Source organism: Coturnix japonica, chromosome 3 (genome assembly GCF_001577835.2).
Source record: "Coturnix japonica isolate 7356 chromosome 3, Coturnix japonica 2.1, whole genome shotgun sequence".
In the NCBI taxonomy this organism is placed as follows: domain Eukaryota; kingdom Metazoa; phylum Chordata; class Aves; order Galliformes; family Phasianidae; genus Coturnix; species Coturnix japonica.
Window position 1 is genome coordinate 88,732,395 of NC_029518.1, and position 18,855 is coordinate 88,751,249.

The following is an 18,855-nucleotide window of genomic DNA, read 5'->3' on the forward strand; positions in this document are numbered from 1 at the left end:
GTTCTTTATGTGATCAAGCATGTTGTCCAGGAGGATCTGTTCCATAATCTTCCCAGGCACAGAGGTGAGACTCACCGGCCTGTAGTTACCCGGGTCGTCCCTGCTCCCCTTCTTGTAAATGGGAGTGACGTGACCCTTCCTCCAATCATCCGGGACCTAAGGCATCACCAAGCCGGCCATCCGCCGCCTGGCGCGGCGCGGCGGCGTGAAGCGCATCTCGGGGCTGATCTACGAGGAGACGCGCGGCGTGCTCAAGGTGTTCCTGGAGAACGTCATCCGCGACGCCGTCACCTACACCGAGCACGCCAAGAGGAAGACGGTCACGGCCATGGACGTGGTCTACGCGCTCAAGCGCCAGGGACGCACCCTCTACGGCTTCGGCGGTTAAACTCCCATTGCTTAGTTAAACACTTCCAAAGCTATTGCTACCGAACATCGTTGCATTTTATTGTTTCAGAAATTACAAGTTTTCAAGCCAACTTACACCCACTGGATGTGATTCTTTGATCTTTTCTGAATTAAGTTGATCCCATCCAACACGCTGGTGATGTCATACACTCTTCGTTTCTGTACTCCAAGAGCTATTGCTACGTCGTTTAAATCAAGGACGCCATCTGGAGCATTTTTGACAAGATCCATGAATTTTCGAGTCAAATAAACCAAGGATACATCAAATCGAGGCCTTTTGACCTTCAGAGTTTCTGTAATGGTTTTGATAGAATATTTAGGGTACATCACTACAGTAAAATGAAATGTCTCTTAGAAAACAAGTGATCAAGTAGCAATGAATGTAAGTCTGAAAGAATGCAATTATTTACATCATAAAGTCCTTTAACAAGATGCAGCGTTTTTATCAAAATAGAAAACTCACACCTTCCAACGCTTATAGCTAATGTGTAATAATAGCTGCATCACCACATGATTTGTAGGACACAAGCTCTGACTATTAAATCAATATCAACAAAAACTCAGGCTAACTACAGGTAGTGTCAGGGCAGAGAACTGCAGCTGTAATACTTACTCCCAGACACCGCTAAAACAGTTCTTTACACCTTCTTGTCTCACACCATCCTGCATGTCTCCCATATAATTCTCAGGCATAATTTAGGAGTTAGCTTGCCTCCAGGGACTATTTCAGTCCACTTGGTTCCAGAGTCTAAGAATGTAATGTCTGAACACACTTAACTTGCACTGTTCTGTTTAGTCTTGGAGACTAATAACTGGTGAAGCTGCTGTTTAATTTATTATATGACAAAGATCTACAAATCAAGAGATACCAGTGTATAGTCTGAGAGCAGAAAAGGCACTCAACAGCTTGGTTAATGTTAGACTGTTATTTATGTACACCTGACCACTCCTTCATTTTAAAGCCCCAAAGTAGTTATGGCAAACACGCTCTCATATAAAAATCTCTGATGCTGGTCAATAAAAGACTGCAAAACATCACTGTTACTTGTGCCTTGTACTGCAAAGTATTTCATATCTTATCAGACTTTACCACTAAGTAATATTCCGGCCTAATGCTTCAACAGAACTATATTAGGTATGTTACAATTTCCCATTTGTTTACAGCATGCATCACCACTGTAAAAAAACACAACAAAAGAACATGAAATACTTCAAGGGTAACGCATGGAATGCAGCCACTTACTTTTTACAACTGGTACGTCATCATCTAAACTCAAGTCAAGCATTGGTGTCTGAGGAAAAAAAAAATCAAGGTGTAAGTAATGCCAGATGCAAACAGTAACAGGAGAACTGACAGCTCAACAGAGCAATGTGAAGGAATCTCACTCAGTAGAAGAACAGTAGTTGCAATTAGTCGTGGGTTGCTGTGGCTTAAAATGCTCCTTCAGTTACGTGTCTTAACACATGTGCCACTTTTGACAGATGGCTGATGGCTGCACTCAAGTTTATCACCATCCTTCCTGTATCGGTCAGTCCCAAATGAGACACAGCACTCCAGAATCACAGAATTGGTTGGAAGGGACCTCTAGAGATCATCAAGTCCAACCCCCCTGCCAAAGCAGGCTCCCTACACCATGTCACACAGGTAGGCATGCAGGCGGGTCTTAAATATCTCCAGAGAAGGAGACTCCACCACCTCCCTGGGCAGCCTGTTCCAGTGCTCCATCACCTGCACTGTAAAGAAGTTCTTCCACACATTCGTGCGGAACTTCCTATGCTGTACTTTCATCCCATTACCCCTAGTCCTATCCCCATGCACTGCTGAAAAGAGACCAGCCTCACCACTATGGCTCCCACACCCACAGAAGCAAATACTTGACAAGCAAAGGAGAACTGCATACACCTCAGTGCAGGATATACCGATATCTCATGTTTAGCCCACTGTCCATACAGATTCTCAGGTCAGGACAGGACTCTTCAGCAGGATAATTCCATAACATCTCACTTCCCAGCCTTTACCACATCAAGTTACACTTCCAGGTATAGGATTCAGACTTAATTTTCAAATTCCTTGTTCAAGTTGATCATCTCCTTGATGATCCATCCCTCCAGCCTATTCCCAGAGGTTTCTAACATCTCCAGCCTTATCTGTGTCTGCTTTCACTAAACCACTTCTTCCCCTTAGCAGCAAATTCACATTTTCCTTCACTCACCCTTCCTTGGCAGTTAAAAAGCTCCAGTCACCCTCGATGATGTCCTTACAGGCCTCCACCCCTTCATCTTTCCAAGCTGCCTCTCCCAATATTTCAGTGATGTGTTGCCTGAATAAGCTGAGTCCCGAAGTCTGCTCTCCCAAAGTCCCAAAGCACGTGCTGTGCCAGGGGAGGTTCAAGTTCAATACCAGAAAATGTTTGTTTTTTTTCTTGGAAAGAGTGGTGATCCATTGGAAAAGGCTACCAAGGGAGGTGGTACAGTCACCATCCAGCACAGCCACTCAGCCCTTCCCCACGCCTTGCACTCAGTCCCCACAGCACGCTGCAGACATACAAGCAGGTGGAGCTCTTGCTACATACCTCATGGACAGCACAGGAGCAGACCTGAGCTAGATGACCAGGTTAACTTGGTGCTTAACATCACCAGAGTCTGATGAGAGGCTGATTGCAAATAGTGCACTCAGGTCTGAGAAAATACCTGAGAGGGAGAGAGCCCTGGACAACAGGGCACTGTAAAGAGTCTCTGTTGCCCTATGGTGTCCTGGGAGCACCCTATAGAATCTATAGGGCCCCAATTCCTCCGTTACAGCATTTACGGGATCTCTATGGGAAATGGTTTTAAGTTAAAAGAAGGAAGATTTAGGTTGGATGTTAGGGGGAAGTTCTTCACTAGGAGAGTGGTTAGGTCCTGGAACAGGCTGCCCAGGGAGGTTGTGGATGCCCCGTCCTTGGAGGTGTTCAAGACCAGGTTGGACGGGGCCCTGGGCAACCTGATCTAGTAAAGGTGTATGTTTGGCGGCCCTGCCAGGCAGGGGGGTTGGAACTACATGATCCTTGAGGTCCCTTCCAACCTGGGTCATTCTGTGATTCTGTGTGATTCTATGCTCCTATACTCCTGAATGCTCCCCCCACAAAGGCTCTAGAAGGCCCTGGGATCCCCCCTACAGGGCCCAGAACACAAACCCAACCCACAAGGCCTATAACACCTCTATAAGCCTCACGAGGCCACTCTGCCTCACAGCTCCCCATAGGCCTCGGCTGCCGATGCCACTTTCCGACCATCCTTCGCTGCCTTCCCAGCTTCGGTCCCAGCTTCACCACCTCCTCCTTGTCCTTCCCAATGGCCCCCAGCAGCTCTGTCTCCTCTTTCTAGTTCTGCATTTTTTGTTTTTGGCACCGTGTCAACTTGTTCTTTGTAAAGAGACAGAACCGAAACTGTTTTCTCTTTTAAAACAGCTTTTTAAGGGATTACATTTCATCACGTTCCAGATTTTAGCGCTTAAAATGTACTGGGTCTCTATTAAGTCCACCACTCAACTCTCTGCAGTCATATGTACCCATTAATTAGAAGCACTGGTGGTGAAGCACTCCTATTTTGGCTGGGAAACCAAGTTTTAAATCAAACCTCTCCACTCTACCCGTAAAGAGACAGGGGGGTTGGAACTACATGATCCTTGAGGTCCCTTCCAACCCGGCTCATTCTGTGATTCTGTGTGATTCTATAAAGAGCTACATTAGAAAAGCTCTATCCTGACGTCCTCCCGCTCCCAGCAACCCGCAGCGCCGTCCCTCCCCACACACCCCTCCCTCCCTCCGCAGCAGGATCCAAGCCCCAACCCAGCCCATCCCAGCCCCGCCCTCTGGCCGTTCCCAGGCTGTATTTCCATCCCTATTCCCCGCCCGCTCCGTACCGCGCTCAGACGCAGCGTGTCCGGCCGCAGCGGCCTCAGGCGCTCCCACTTGGAGGCGGCGGCCATGTTGGCGCGCCCCCTCCTCTTCCTCCTTCACGCCGGCGGCGGACTTCGATGAGACGGCAGAGCACTCAAAACCCTACCCGATGTTGCTGGGGGCCCGTGCGGGATAAAGGCGCCTCCATCCCCGCCCCACCTCCGGGTGGAGGGGGTGCCGGGGCCGCCTGGGCTCAGCGCTGCGGCCGCTCCTACCCTCCCCCACCTGTGGGCGGCCGGGCGGCGGATGGAGCGTTTGCGCATGCGCGCACCTGGCCAAGGTGACGCAAAGGCCGAGCACCAATCCGGTGCCGCGGGGATTTCCCGCTCTCTCGCAGCGGAAGCGCCGTGTGCATCGTTACCTCAGTGCCCTCATCACTGAGCGCTGTGTGGGGGTCAATGGAACAGGCTGCACAGGGGGATGGACGAAAGACTCAACATGAGCCAGCAGTGCGCTCTGGGAGCCCGGAAAGCAAATGGGATCCTGGGCTCCATCAGGAGAGGGGTGGTCAGCAGGGATAAGGAGGTGATTGTCCCTCTCTACTCGGCTCTTGTGAGGCCCCATCTGTTGTACTGTGTCCAGGTGTGGAGCCCTCAGTACAAGAAAGACATGGAGATTTTGTTAAGGGTCCAGAGGAGGGCCACAAAGATGATCAGGGGGCTCCAGCACCTCCCCTATGAGGACAGGCTGAGGGAGTTGGGTTTGTTCAGCCTGGAGAAGAGAAGGTTGCGGGGTGACCTCATTGCAGCCTTTCAATACCTGAAGGGAACTTACTCCCAGGAGGGGAGTAAACTCTTGGAAAGGGCTGATAATAGCAGGACACGGGGAAATGGTTTTAAGTTAAAAGAGGGAAGATTTAGGTTGGATGTTAGGGGGAAGTTCTTCACTAGGAGAGTGGTTAGGCCCTGGAACAGGCTGCCCAGTGAGGTTGTGGATGCCCCGTCCTTGGAGGTGTTCAAGGCCAGGTTGGACGGGGCCCTGGGCAACCTGATCTAGTAAAGGTGTATGTTTGGTGGCCCTGCCAGGCAGGGGGGTTGGAACTACATGATCCTTGAGGTCCCTTCCAACCCGGGTCATTCTGTGATTCTGTGTGCTTCTGTGACACATCACTGATACCTAAAAACACACACTTTCTTACGGGCAACATAATGCTCTCTAAGTATTCAATAGCAGAAAGTACAGTCCAATAAGGAATGAAGATTATCCTCTTGCTGTTATACTCAACTGGAGGCATATCTTCTCCAATTGGATCGATTTTCGACCCACCACCAGAGGGCGGTCATTCCATTTGCTGAATGGGATGTTTTAACATTCATATAACCTACAACAATGATTTCGTTAAAATTTTCTGGTTTCAAATGCAGTCTCCCCTTAAATGAAATCTTGCAGCTGGGCTTTCCTGTAGATGCATGTGTGCAATTGCAAAGATGAGCCAAAGCTAATATTGTCCTGAAAAAGTGAATAAGTATGAAAGCATTAAAGACAAATTATACATGTAAGTATCATATGGATGCAAGTATCTGTCTATATTTTTGTATATCACAGAATCACACAGAATCACAGAATGACCCGGGTTGGAAGGGACCTCAAGAATCATGTAGTTCCAACCCCCCTGCCTGGCAGGGCCACCAAACATACACCTTTACTAGATCAGGTTGCCCAGGGCCCCGTCCAACCTGATCTTGAACACCTCCAAGGACGGGGCATCCACAACCTCCCTGGGCAGCCTGTTCCACTCTCCTAATTTAATCTCCTATATTAATATGTCTGCTTGTTTAAACTTCCTTATCTCATTCAAATCCTGTTAAAGTTCTGACCTCTACATAATGATTATATATAAAGAATTTAAATGCTACCAAGTGATTTTTTACACTGTAAAATGTAAGAATTAAAATGTGTTTCTGGTAATAGTGCTTTCTTTCTTGTCCTCAGCTTAATATGGCTGGAAAAAGAAAGATGATGAAGGGCCTGGAGCATCTCCCATATGAGGAAAGGCTGAGTAACATGGGTCTGGAGAAAAGAAGACTGAGATCGAGGTTTATTTGCAGGGGGCACATGGATGAGCTCAGACTCTTTGCAGTGATGTGTAGTGATAGGACAAGGAGCAGTGTCCAAAAACTGGAACAAATGAAGTTCCACACAAATATGCAGAATGACTTCTTTACAGTGAGGGTGGCAGCAATGGAACAGGCTGCGCAGAGAGGCTGTGGAGTCTCCTTCTTTGGAGATATTCAAGACCCATCTGGATGCCCACCTGTGTGACCTATTGTAGAGTACCTGCTTTAGCAGGGGTTTGGATTCAGTGATCTCTTGAGGTGCATTCCAACCCCTGCAAGTCTGTGATTCTGTGAAGAAGGAGTGCCTTAACATTATGGGAAACTGAAAGGGAATTAAAATTATGGGAAATTATGGGATGTGATTATTTTCCCATTCTTGCAGCTACCAAAATATCTATTGATGGAAACATGTCCCCACTTACCCTTTCTTTGTCTGTGAAGGATATTATGGGTAATTAATATTTTTCCTTTTAGGCAGTCGAGTTTATTATTACCTTAGGTCATGCTTATAACATGAGTGACAGAGAATTTTTCTGCTATGTTATTAAAAGGCTTAAGAAGATTGAAGAGCCGGTCAGATACAAATAGAAACAAATAGTTAATAGGCACCTAAAATGGTTGCTTAAGATCAATAATGCAAAATAAATATTGACCTCCATCAGAAGGTGGATTCTTGAAGGCGGACTTGCCTTTTATTTGATCATTTCAGTCGCAATGTATCTGTAACATTTTCCATAAAGCAGGAGAACACTGTGGCCTAGTGATTATACCTGAATCAAAACCCTATGCTCATATTGATACCTTAACTGGAATGGTATGGCTGGCTCCTGGTGCTGGGCATGTAAAGTAGGCACTTGCAGTTCATGCAGAGAATCAGTCTTCTGGAGTAGCTCAGAATTTCATGGCTGCCATGACAACCCCTGGGCTATTCCACAGATCTATGGGCTCTGCTCAGAAACATGGGCTTCTGACACAGGTATGACTCTGCTTTGTAAGCTGGAAAGGCAATCACTGTCTTGTGCTTCTGGAATTTATAGTGAAGCTTTTCTAGTAAAGTTAAGGAGCTGTTTTGGTGTCCTGTCACGAGGAGTTGGGAGGAACTCAGATAAGAGGGAGAACATCAATTATTTGCTAATTTGACTCCACTGAGAGCTTAAATACTTTTGATCTAGGACCATGTTAGTGCCTTTTATTCTATCTTTGCAGTGGTGTATGATGTACATATAGTCTATGAAGAAGCAGTGAGAATTGTTAAGTGTGTCCTTAGTACAAGATTTGTGCTAAATATTGCTGACGAAAGTCCATAAATAAAGTTTTTCTGTTGTGACTACTTCAATATATAATAAAAGTGACTACATGATTGTATCTTTAACTGTGATGCAGTGTATTGTCTTAAAACAATTAACATCTTTGTGAAAGGCCTATGCTGCTGCTCAGTTATAGCACTGATGCTGTGTGAAGGTGAAAATTTCTCTTCTTACTCATAATAAAAACAATAGAACTGTGTTTTAATAAAAGGACACGGGAAAGCCTGCAAAAATCTTTGCTTTCTAAGAATATGAGATACTGAAATGAAATACTGAGATGCTGAGGGAGTTGGGTTTGTTTAGCCTAGAGAAGAGAAGAGAAGGTTGCGGGGTGACCTCATTGCAGCCTTTCAATACCTGAAGGGAACTTACTCCCAGGAGGGGAGTAAACTCTTGGAAAGGGCTGACAATAGCAGGACACGGGGAAATGGTTTTAAGTTAAAAGAGGGAAGATTTAGGTTGGATGTTAGGGGGAAGTTCTTCACTAGGAGAGTGGTTAGGCCCTGGAACAGGCTGCCCAGGGAGGTTGTGGATGCCCCGTCCTTGGAGGTGTTCGAGACGAGGTTGGACGGGGTCCTGGGCAACCTGATCTAGTAAAGGTGTATGTTTGGTGGCCCTGCCAGGCAGGGGGTTGGAACTACATGATCCTTGAGGTCCCTTCCAACCCGGGTCATTCTGTGATTCTGTGATATTCTGTCTGTGGTAATGGTCAGTAGGAACAGTCAGTTTCTGGAAGAGTTCAAGAGCAGAGATGTAAAGTAGTTCCCTCTCTGGAGTATCCAATTGTAACAGATGTTTTGGAAAATTAATGTACTGTATCAGCACTGCCCATTTAAGGATCTCCATGGAGTATCCGTGTATGAGGGCTGCTCCAAAAGTAATGCCTCCTATTTTGTTCTGCAGATTTGAGCATGTTTTCATGCCCATTTCTGAGCAATGAATGTTAGTACCTGGTACATTTTGTCCTGTTTAAACCAGATGCCAAGAGGTGCTCTTGCTTTCACAAAGAGAGGGGATATAACTCTATGCTACGATATGGATCTTATTGCAGAAGAGAAGGTGAAAGAACCTGATTTTTGTGTATCACATAATGAGTGTATGTAAGTAATGATTATATATATGTATTACTTACATCAATGCCATGATGTAAGAAAGTAATGATTTAGTAAGTCTGGATTAATTTTTTCTTAAATATTCCTTACTGGGCAAAATAATTGAGATGATTATGGCCAAGTAACTAAACTAATCATGTAATTACTTACATTTCAGTCTTTCAGGTTATACTTTTTTTGTGCTTGATCAAATCTGTATTAGTTACACTAGTTACTTAGCTTGTCCTAGCACTGAATGAAGGCGAAAAATCCGTTCTGATTCTTTTCACATTTATCAGATGTTCTACTAAGTTTGATGAGTTTGTTTTGATGTAGTAGATGCATTTATGCACAGTCTCCTTAGAAAGTGTTTCTCCAGCCTGTGAGATGATGCATGGATTACAAGCAGTGGTTTTGCTGTCTCATCGACCACCTTCAAATCACGAATGGATTGTGCCTGCTATTTACCAAATGAGACCACCCACACTGAGAAAACATGGACTAAGATAACCAGAGCTTCAAAGCAACTTGCAATTACTACATCTTTGTTGTACCAACTTGGTCTTACACTAAATAATTTGCTGGGTTTTTGCTTATATTTTTAAGGTATCTGCTGTGAAATTGCCAGGTCACAGACTGAAGAAATGGCTGACCTCCTGGTGAGAAGGTGTGGCTAATCCAGGGAGCTCAGGTGCAAGCAATACAGCAGAGTAACCAGAAGAGGTGGAGCCTGGAGCCACCTCTTCTCACCCTCATTTAAGGGTTAACAGCTGGGGGAGTAGTACCTCTCTGGACAGAGATTATAGATTCACAAGGTTGGAATGGACCTACAAGGTTGTCTAATTTAATCTTCCTATTACCACTGCTACCACAAGCCACTAAACCAGATCTTGTAGCTTCTCATACAGACGCCTCTTGAACACTGCTAGGGGTGGTGACTCCACCACCTCCCTGGGCAGCCATTCCAGTGCCTGACCACTCTCTGAGAGAAAAAGTTTTTCCTTATGTCTAATCTAAACCTCCTCTGGTACAATCTGCAGCCATTACTTTGAGTCCTGTTTGTTACCTGGGAGAAGAAGCCAAGCCCCTCCTCATCACAGCCTCCCTTCAGGAAGTTGTAGAGTGCAATGAGGTCTCCTCTGAGACTGTGTTTCTCTTGGACCATTACCAGTTGTTGGAAGGAGTAAGCTAATTTTTCTTCTTAATTACTGGTTATTGCTCTGTAGTACCAGTATCCTATTTGAAGGTACTGCTATCATCTTCTTTTGCCATATTGTACCCAGTTAAATCCAACATCGTGAAATGCCTAAAGCATCCTTACACATCACTAGGATGAGTCAGGTACTGCTCAAAACCTCCAGAGGGAGACCCTGCTCGCTTAACTTTTAAAGTTTAGCGTTATCAGACAAGATCTTTTAGAAGTCGTCAGCGTCACCTTACCTCTCTTCTTAGTCTCTGTAACAGAAATGCTTTAGAAGGACTGGCCAATTAGGTGTCTAAAATTAGGTCTTGAAAAAGAAAATGTAAGCTAGTAATAATTTTATGTACTGCTCAAGAGCCTTGTGCTGGTCACCTGAATGTGCTGTAGCCAACATAGTGAATGAAAGTGAAAAACAACAATTTGAATGCATATCGTCCAAGCTGAGAAGTCAGAGGGCTTATTACTGTGCTTTCAGTGATCTCAAAGGCAGTTATTGCACAGCTCCTCATCTTTAAGGAATGCCACCGGTTGTGTTTTCACTAATAGCTGTTGCATCATCAGATTATACTGAAATCTGGCTTTAGCAGGGAAAAAAAATTGGAAGCCCCTTTAAAATACTATTTATAATAAAGGCAGTGAAACAAAGAACGCAAGCAGTAGGCAAACTAGATTTGGGAGATAATTAGCAGCTTAGGGGGAACCCTTCTTTAATTTGTATAGATTTTTAAAACTAATCTCGTAGTGGCAGGCTTCAGCTGCTGTGGCTAGATTTCTTTCACACACAAATACAACCCCAAAGTTTCCAGTTTCTCCCAAAGACCTCCTCTTTCCCTTCATGTGGTATAAAGATGTTTATCAAATATCTTCTGTTTCATAACTATTTTTTATTTTATTTTATTTTCTCTCCTGGGGCTGCTGAAATTGTCTGTGCTTTAAACCCTGCAGCTAAATAAGGGGAAATAGTTGGGAAGATACCATATTCCGTGGGAAGCAGGGGTGAGGATGCATGAGGCTGGAGAGGAAAAGGCAGGGGGGGAGGGTGAGGGGTTCGTATTCTTGACCTTAGGTGGCTGGTACTGAGAGGTAGCGTATTGTGTTGAAGCACAGACAGAACTAGAGTTTGTGGCTGGGAAGGAGGGCGGAGGGAGGAGGAAGCTGGGACAGCGAGGGGGGAGGAGGAGAGAGCAGCATCTCTATCTATCTTTCTTTGCAGACCACGCTGCTAAACAGCCAGAGGAGGCTCATGCTTCCCTAATATCCATCACTCCCTGCTTCCAGCGTGGTCACAGACAGAACAACAAAGAGGGTCTCAGAGGTAAGATCCTTACAACTTGCAAAACTGTAGCATCTGCCAAAAGGAGGAAAAGGTTCAGCAACAATGCAAGAAAAAAGAAAAAAGATTATCAGCACCTGAGAATGCTGAAAAGGGGCAGGAGGGTAGCTGGAAACTCAGGTCCTCAGTGCGGTAAGGAAGTGTGAGCAGTAGCAGCAAGAACAGAGTAAAGAGGGGGTGGCGGGGCAGATTGAATTCTAGGGGATCGGAAGAGCAGCTAGTTATACTCAGCAGTGTGCAGTTTGTGTCCCAACTGTCTGTGTGGGAAGAGGAGAAAGATGGTAGAAAAGCTATGTGAGTGAATGCTTCAATACCTGAAATATAGGGCTAAATAAAGCTTAACAAAATATATGAATGGATAATTTATTTACTGAATGCGTACTTCTGGAGTGAACAAAACACTCCATTAATTTATGCATGAAAAAAAATGTAAATGAAATGCAGAGCTTAAGTCTAATATTGATTGAATTCTGTGAAAGTTGAAGTTTAGGGCTGTATTCAGTAGCAAAAAGGTGAAACAAGAAAAAATAACCAGACAAAGAAACCAACTGCCCAAATGAAGCATTTTTTATTGGGTCAAATGCAATATGCTGTTTGACAATTAGCGTAACAAAATACATGTGATAAATACACTTTGAGCTGAGAAATTCTTTTCCATTTCATCAAGGAAAGAAAAAAAACAAACAAAAATACCCACAAAAACATATTCTTTTTACTGTCCTAAAATGAAATTCATAATTATGTTTGATTTGTCCGCTCAGCCTAAAAATCAGTTTGAATAGGCTTAGAAAGTGAACAGTCTTAGTTTCTGGTTCTGAAAGTTTAGATGAAAGAGACAGAAATTACAGCATCTCTACGTTAGAGAAAATGTTGCTTGCTTCTTCTACTGTGTTTTGTTTCATTTACTTTGTTTTTTGAGGTATGAGTTGCCTTGATTTTGATCTAAAGCTTTATAGACCTTTCTGAAAAAGATTAGCTAATAATGGCAATGATGTCAATTTTATTAAAGATATTGAGACAACTACAAAGGGAATTAACAACCTTGTATATCTTATGACAAAGATCCTTCAAGTCTTTCCCCCCCCCCCCCTCCCCCCCCACTCTGGAACACTGAAATCAGTCTCCTGAGGTGAACATTCTGGAATATTTGTGCCTAATTGCAAGTTTCTGTGTGTTCATCTCCACACTGAGTAGCTAAAATAGCTGTAGTGAGTTGACCTGTTGTGTGAGTGAGGAAGTTAGAGCCACCATTGTCTGCTGCCTTGGGGAACTTGGTGATTGTGGACCTGATTAGGATTTGCTTATTTATCAGTATAAATTTCCTGGTATAAGTGTACATGGGTTTGATATTGATTTCTGTACTTCACGATTGTCCCATTTTTTTTCTAATAAAAAAAAGAGATACATAGTTCACATAAAAGGGCTTTTCTTTCACCACTTTTACAATGTTGTTAATTGCTGTTTCAAGGCTTAGACTTACATTATTACTTTTAAACAATAGCTGTCTGAGTTTGGCCCTTAAGTGGTATCATAGCCCCTGGAAACTTTCTTGTCTTTGCTGATGTGTGTACAAGAATACCTTTAATTTTTATTTTTTAATTTAAGGTTTGGGTGTTTTGGGTTTCTTTTTGGTGTTGCACTATTGTTATTTTCTGTGGCTTCTACTACAGAAATGGAATGTTCTCACTTTGGGAAGGTTTATTTGTGGTATGCACATAGAAAGCAGTAGCAAAACATCAAACAGTAGGAACCTAACAAGTCTACCTCAGCAGGTAAGTTTTGTTTGAAGCGAGTGTTTTTTTCCTCTCAGATAGTGGATATTGTTCTCTTAAAACAACCTTCTAGGAGTTGTATTGTTCTTTAAGTTTATAGGGGCTGGAAGCAAAGCTCCCTGAAGTCAGGAGGAGACATTCCAGTGACTTCAAATGGCTTTGGATCAGGCCTGTCACGTGAGATTAGCTCCTGACAGAGGATGCTATGGGCACAGGAGCAGAACAGAATGATTTAGGGCTGGAATTTCACTTGTGCTCTGACCATCTTTCCTTTGTGAATATCTGTTAGATACAATCTTATGAAGCAATATTACATTTATTTCATATTAAAAATGTCTGCATTGCTTTGTGTTGTGAATATATGGTTTTACAGAAATAGTTTTCTTACTTACGTTTTACAACTACTATCTATTTGTGTCTCTATTTCTTGTCTTCTGTTGAAGGATTCTCTTTGTATACAAGAGTTCAGAATCTCTTAGGAGAGATTTTATAATCTCAATAATGCTCTGAGTGATATACATAGTTAAGGGAGGTATTCTCTAATGTGAAACAGCAAGTTAAAAACAACTGTTTGAATTCTGCTTTTCTTGTTAAGGAGCGGGTTCTATACAAGAAACTAGAGGCTTCCAAAGCTTCCCTTAAAAAAAGAAAGAAACATCATATATTCATTCCCTCTAAAATCAGAGGAGATTGCTTCATGATTTGTGAAAAATTGCAGCCAGTTTGACATGTGCAGTTGATTTGCATTTGAAATTCATGTGTCTTACACACATTGAAAGTAACCACAAGAAAACCCGTGTAGTTTTGTAGAACTAAATGAAATACAAGCATTTTACAGCACTTCTTTGGTAAGGCTGAATTTGACTAGGAAGCTGTAAACTTTCAAAGGTGATTGTGTTCATAAATGAAAGCCTATCAGACTCTTAAACACTCCAGTGATGCTGGGCGTCATTATCTTCACGGAAAAATTGCCTTTGGTTCTTATTGATTGTGGCTCTTCTAATGAATACAAAGTCTGTGTGGTGAATGATAAGTGATGTGTCTGTCACTCCTTCCTCAACCTCATACAAAATAAGGCATTTACTCTCAGCTGGGATCAGGCACAACCTTGGGTTTGTTTTAAAAGGCACCACAAAGGGGCAAAAAGGAGGCTGGTGTAACTATCAGCCACCACCATGTGCATGCAAACATTCCTACTTACACAGACATGATTGCATCCATATATTACACACATACACAGGTTAAGCACCACATCCTTTACTTGAACTGAAAAAACTTTGCCTTTTTCTATTTAGATTATGGTTAATGATTCAGTCATCTGCAAGTCTAACTCATCCAAACTTCTCTTAGACTCTGGAATGGGATACTTTTATTTGCAAAGTAAATTTAAGTATGTCATTTATGCTTATGTTGTATAGATTTGTAGAGCATTTACACAAAAGGATTGCAAAGAACACTGACTTGATTTTTCAATTTGCCTTAATTTGCCATTATCCATGTGTTGCCTTTTGTGCTTAAATATTTACATGTGGAATAGAGGAAGCCTTAGAAGTGATCTAGCCAGTGGTATATTTCTGAGGAAGCAGAAAATTGCAATTTAGACATTGGATAACTTAGGAAAAAGAAATGCTGTAAAACAGAAATACTGAATGTCATATGAAGAAAACTTTTTTTCCCTAGCTAAACAGCATAACAGTCCTTTATGTAGTAAAAGGAATCTGTAATGTTGGAGGAATATCTTGAGTAAATTTGCTGTAAATAGAAATGCAAAATCGTAAAAAGTATATTTACATTGCAGTCATAAAAACAAACAGTACCGACGAGGAATTGTCATCAAAGATGTTTTCATAGGTTTAAGAATTCACCCTGATGCTTTGCTTACTGACTGTTTTCGATGTTAATCCTTATGGTATTGCTGTATGTGATTGCCTGCAAAATGTGTCCTTGTATACCTAGCTGTCTTCATTTAGAGTTTTATGGTAGGAAAATGTGGGTCTACATCTTCTGCTTTTTATGAATAGGAGAAACTGTGTAGGATTTTATTTCTACCACCTTCTTATCTTTTTTTTTTTATGAGGTTAAATATTTATTTAAAATCAAGGTAACGAACTGTTCCCATTGTGTGATGTTTTAGTTTCATTATGTAGTGCTTTGAAATTCAGTAGTTTCCAAGAATTATATCAAAACTGTTATTGCGATTTTGTTGTGCAGGTAATTGTGGGATAAATGTATTGTCTCCAAAAGGGTTCGAATGCTTTATAGACAGGATTAAAACACAGTTTTTTCTTCTATCAACTAGAAGTGTCATATGGTCTTCTACTGATTTGGAACCACATTTTCATGTTTTCAAAATCTCTGTGTTCCCAATTTATCTATGAATGAAAGATTAAATTAGCAAACAATACCTCACACAGAGAACAGTGGAGAAGGCCTTCAGTATCACTGCTGTAATAATTCAAAGTGTTACTTGTAATTGTGAAAATATTTTTGGATGGAAGAATGATTTTGAAGTTAATGAAAAGTTCTAAAGATTATTTCGTCCTCGTCTAACAGCTGTTTTCATTATGTTCACCCCAGAGGTAATGAAATGGCTAATTTATTATGTAAGTGTGTTTGTTTTCAAAGAAAACACTTGTGACTTGCTTGACTGCAACATGACTCTGGTTAAGTGAGCGAGCCAGATCTCAGCGGTGTTCTTGCACAGATGGAACTGTAAGTGATTTGTGCCCTAATTGTTCAAAGCACATGCAGGAGTATGTTGTGGACATAAGCACAGACATAAGTATATAAATCAGACTCAGTCTTTCCAGCCATCCATGAAAAAGTCACTTGTCACTCTCTTTTTGAGGAGGAAATGCATCTCATCACCTGTCTACTACTTTAATAAGTAGTTTCCAGTTTTATCATTTTATTTAATTAAAAATCTATCAACAGATATTTGCTATACCCTTCACTGATTCCCCCTTTGTTCTTCAATTCTTCCACATTTTTTTGTCACTTCATCTTTTGTACATAGGTGTTCAAATTGATGATAATTATGTCTGTGCTGCTCAGGAAGTCCATGGAATCCTAGAAGCATTGAAATTGGAAAAAATCGCTAAGATATTCTAAACAACCATGAAGCAAAATAGCATTAAACAGAAAAGAGATAAGTGTTCAGCACAAGACATTTGATACAATATCCAGCTTCACTGCTGTGAGGGTGGCTGAGCAAAGATTGACTTAACTGTGCACATTTTGTATCGAGAAGAGCTCACAATGACCTGCAAAATATCCCTTGAATTCTGTGAAACAAATTTGTCTGCTGAATCAGAGAGATGGTGTTTGGTAACCAGTGGTCTTCCACCAGTACTACAGTCTGTTCTCTAGGGACAAGCAGGGCCCTGCAATGCAGAATGAGGATGTGGCTCCACAGAGTGCTGGCTATAGTCATAATGCTGTTGCTGTAATATTGTGCATTTACTGTCTCACACAGTCTGAGTTGATTAGAATGTGTTGTGTCTTTAAAACATTGTTTCAAAAGTTATTTTTATGAATGAGTTGAAAATTGCAGGGCAGTAAAATCAATCTCCTTATGTTAGGCACCATTCATAAGATCACTTTGCTTGTTTGGTTGATCTGCCAAGGTTACCCATAACTACAGCCTTTAGTCTGTGAGGCTTCAATACAGAAGGCAATGTTACTTTGCAACAAGACTTTACCACAGTCAACAAAGTACAAATTGGATGACACAATTGCTTATTACTTTCTTAATCCCATATGTTTTTCTAATAATATTTCAGAAGGCCTAGTATCCTCTGGGTAATGTGATGCATCATCTTGGTTCATTTACCACATACTTCCAGTTCTATGACAAAAAAACATTTCTCAGCTGAAAAGTGTGCTACAGCTTCTGTAATAACTGAAGAGGTTACTGCTCCCAGTTCATCATTAGGGCACTTGTGCCAGGGTTTATCATAGCTGGCTGCCAGCTGAGCTGCTCACATGTGTGGTTCTTAATCTATTTCTCTTAAAATTAATGGAGATTATGAAGATTATTTATCATTTAAATATATAATTTTTTTTTTTTTTTAGTAAAGAGGATCAAGTGTTGCTCACAGGAGCAACTATGTAACTAAAACAGGCAGAGAAATGTATTCCATCAGACCAATATAGACCTCTATAAAAATGACTGTAATTTTATCAGATGATGCTGGCAGGACTAGAACATTTATTCATGGCCGGTGTGCATTGAATTTGCATCACTGATTGTTTAGTCTTTTCATATTGCGATACAGATAAGCCTTAGGCTGGTGCATAGATTGTTTCTTGGGTGTAGTTTATTATTCATAGGCAGGATTCAGTTAAAAGAAAATATAACATTTACAGACTTGTTGTTCAGTGGAGCTTTCCTTTAACCCTGATTTAAATATCAGCTTTACATTCATACTGGTTCTGCTTTGAGCACTCTATACTGAATCTGAATTTCGTTCAATCTGAAGACATGAAATTTATTTTTATAATATCAACTATTTATTTTAAAATAACTGCCCCAAAAAACCCCTCTGTTTTGGTTTAGAATCCGTTAAACCCAGTAGGATAAATTCTAATGCCCTTTGTAAGGCTCCCATCAGCATTTTGTCTGAGCACTGTATAAATTCTAACGCTTGTGTTTTTTCCCCCACTCTTCTACTTGCTTGTGTTTGCTTTATTATTTAAGGTAATGATTTAATATAATGAGAGTTTCTCAAAGCTGCAAGATTCGTGGTCATTCTAATGGTACACCGTTCCTTTTGTGAGTTGAGTTTTGTTATTACAGGCATCCAAATTTAAGAAAATAAACATTGAGTTAAGTAGATGATAGCAGGTGATTTAGAATTGGTGTTAAATCAAGCATTAACGATCCAAGTGCTTGCATGATAAGTTATGGATTGTTTTATTTTTAAAATGCTAAAAGAGGAATATAGGGGAAAAATAAGCATCACAATGCCAGTTTGGAAAACAAACCAACACAAAACAAACCAACTCAGTGCTTAACAGTTTACCATTTGATCATAGATTTTATTCAAGTTAGTGTAAAATAACATAAACTTCCAAATTTTCTACCCTATTTTGTCCTCATTCACATGAATTGTACTTCATGGGGGGCAGTAGAGTGTGTTAAAAGGTGATTGTCAAAGTACAGGGGGTGGAATATAGACACAGTAATTAGTTTGAACTCAAGTTTTGTGCATACTTACAGTTATAGATTACGGAACTCCCAGGAATGGCACAAAGCTGCGTCAAGAAAGGTTCAGACCAGACATTATGAATTGCTTCACTGTGAGGGTTATCAAACACTGGAATAGGTTCCTTATAGATGTGGCTGATGATCTGTACCTGTCAGTGTTCAAGTGGCACTTGGGTAATGTCCTCATTAACATGCTTCAGCTTTTACTTAGCACTGAAGAGGTCAGGCAGTTGGACGAGATTTGTAGGTCTCGCCACTGAACTACTATTGCATTCCATTCCGATCATCAATAAGTTTGTCTTTTAAAGTTTTTAAACATGTGATTTCATACGTATATATCTAGAGTGGGATTTCAGCAGGACTTCCTTTAGATGCGTGTATTAATTCGTGTGTGTAACTAAGAACTTCAGGAAGGGGAAGAAGGGTGCTTCTCTAGGAGTTTTCCCGGCTGATTGTGCAGAAAATATTGTTTGAGTGATGCAGGGAATGTATTGCGTTGTTAACTATATTAGGGGACTCCTACTGTTTTAAGCTTC

The 18,855-nt window shown here is 41.7% G+C and overlaps 3 protein-coding genes across 11 annotated transcripts in view; 2 read left to right on the forward strand and 1 right to left on the reverse strand.

The window, feature by feature from the left end:
- Positions 1–4,619, reverse strand: part of E2F6 (E2F transcription factor 6) — a 9,339-nt gene extending 4,720 nt beyond the window's left edge. For 2 of the 4 annotated variants that reach the window (XM_015859450.2, XM_032443682.1), the window contains exons 1-3: positions 4,313–4,615; positions 1,652–1,700; positions 485–701 (exon numbers count right to left, since the gene is read on the reverse strand). In XM_015859450.2, the coding sequence (XP_015714936.1) occupies positions 485–701; positions 1,652–1,700; positions 4,313–4,378 (332 nt within the window). In that variant the 5' untranslated portion in view covers positions 4,379–4,615. Of the gene's footprint in view, positions 1–484; positions 702–1,651; positions 1,701–4,312 lie in introns of all 4 variants that reach the window. The other 2 variants (XR_001554438.2, XM_015859451.2) reach the window with 2 other exon arrangements.
- LOC107312190 (histone H4-like) lies at positions 161–406 on the forward strand (the record flags this gene model as incomplete). Its single annotated transcript, XM_032443683.1, has 1 exon — positions 161–406. A coding segment is annotated over one exon (228 nt), but the record flags the coding sequence as incomplete, so codon positions are not given.
- A 5,281-nt stretch (positions 4,620–9,900) lies between the features above and the next one.
- The window catches only part of GREB1 (growth regulating estrogen receptor binding 1), a 73,940-nt gene continuing 64,985 nt past the window's right edge, over positions 9,901–18,855 (forward strand). For 2 of the 6 annotated variants that reach the window (XM_015859465.2, XM_032443690.1), the window contains exon 1: positions 11,158–11,320. The gene's annotated coding sequence lies outside the window, so the exon portion shown is untranslated. Of the gene's footprint in view, positions 9,988–11,148; positions 11,321–18,855 lie in introns of those variants that run through there. The other 4 variants (XM_032443689.1, XM_032443692.1, XM_032443691.1 and 1 more) reach the window with 4 other exon arrangements.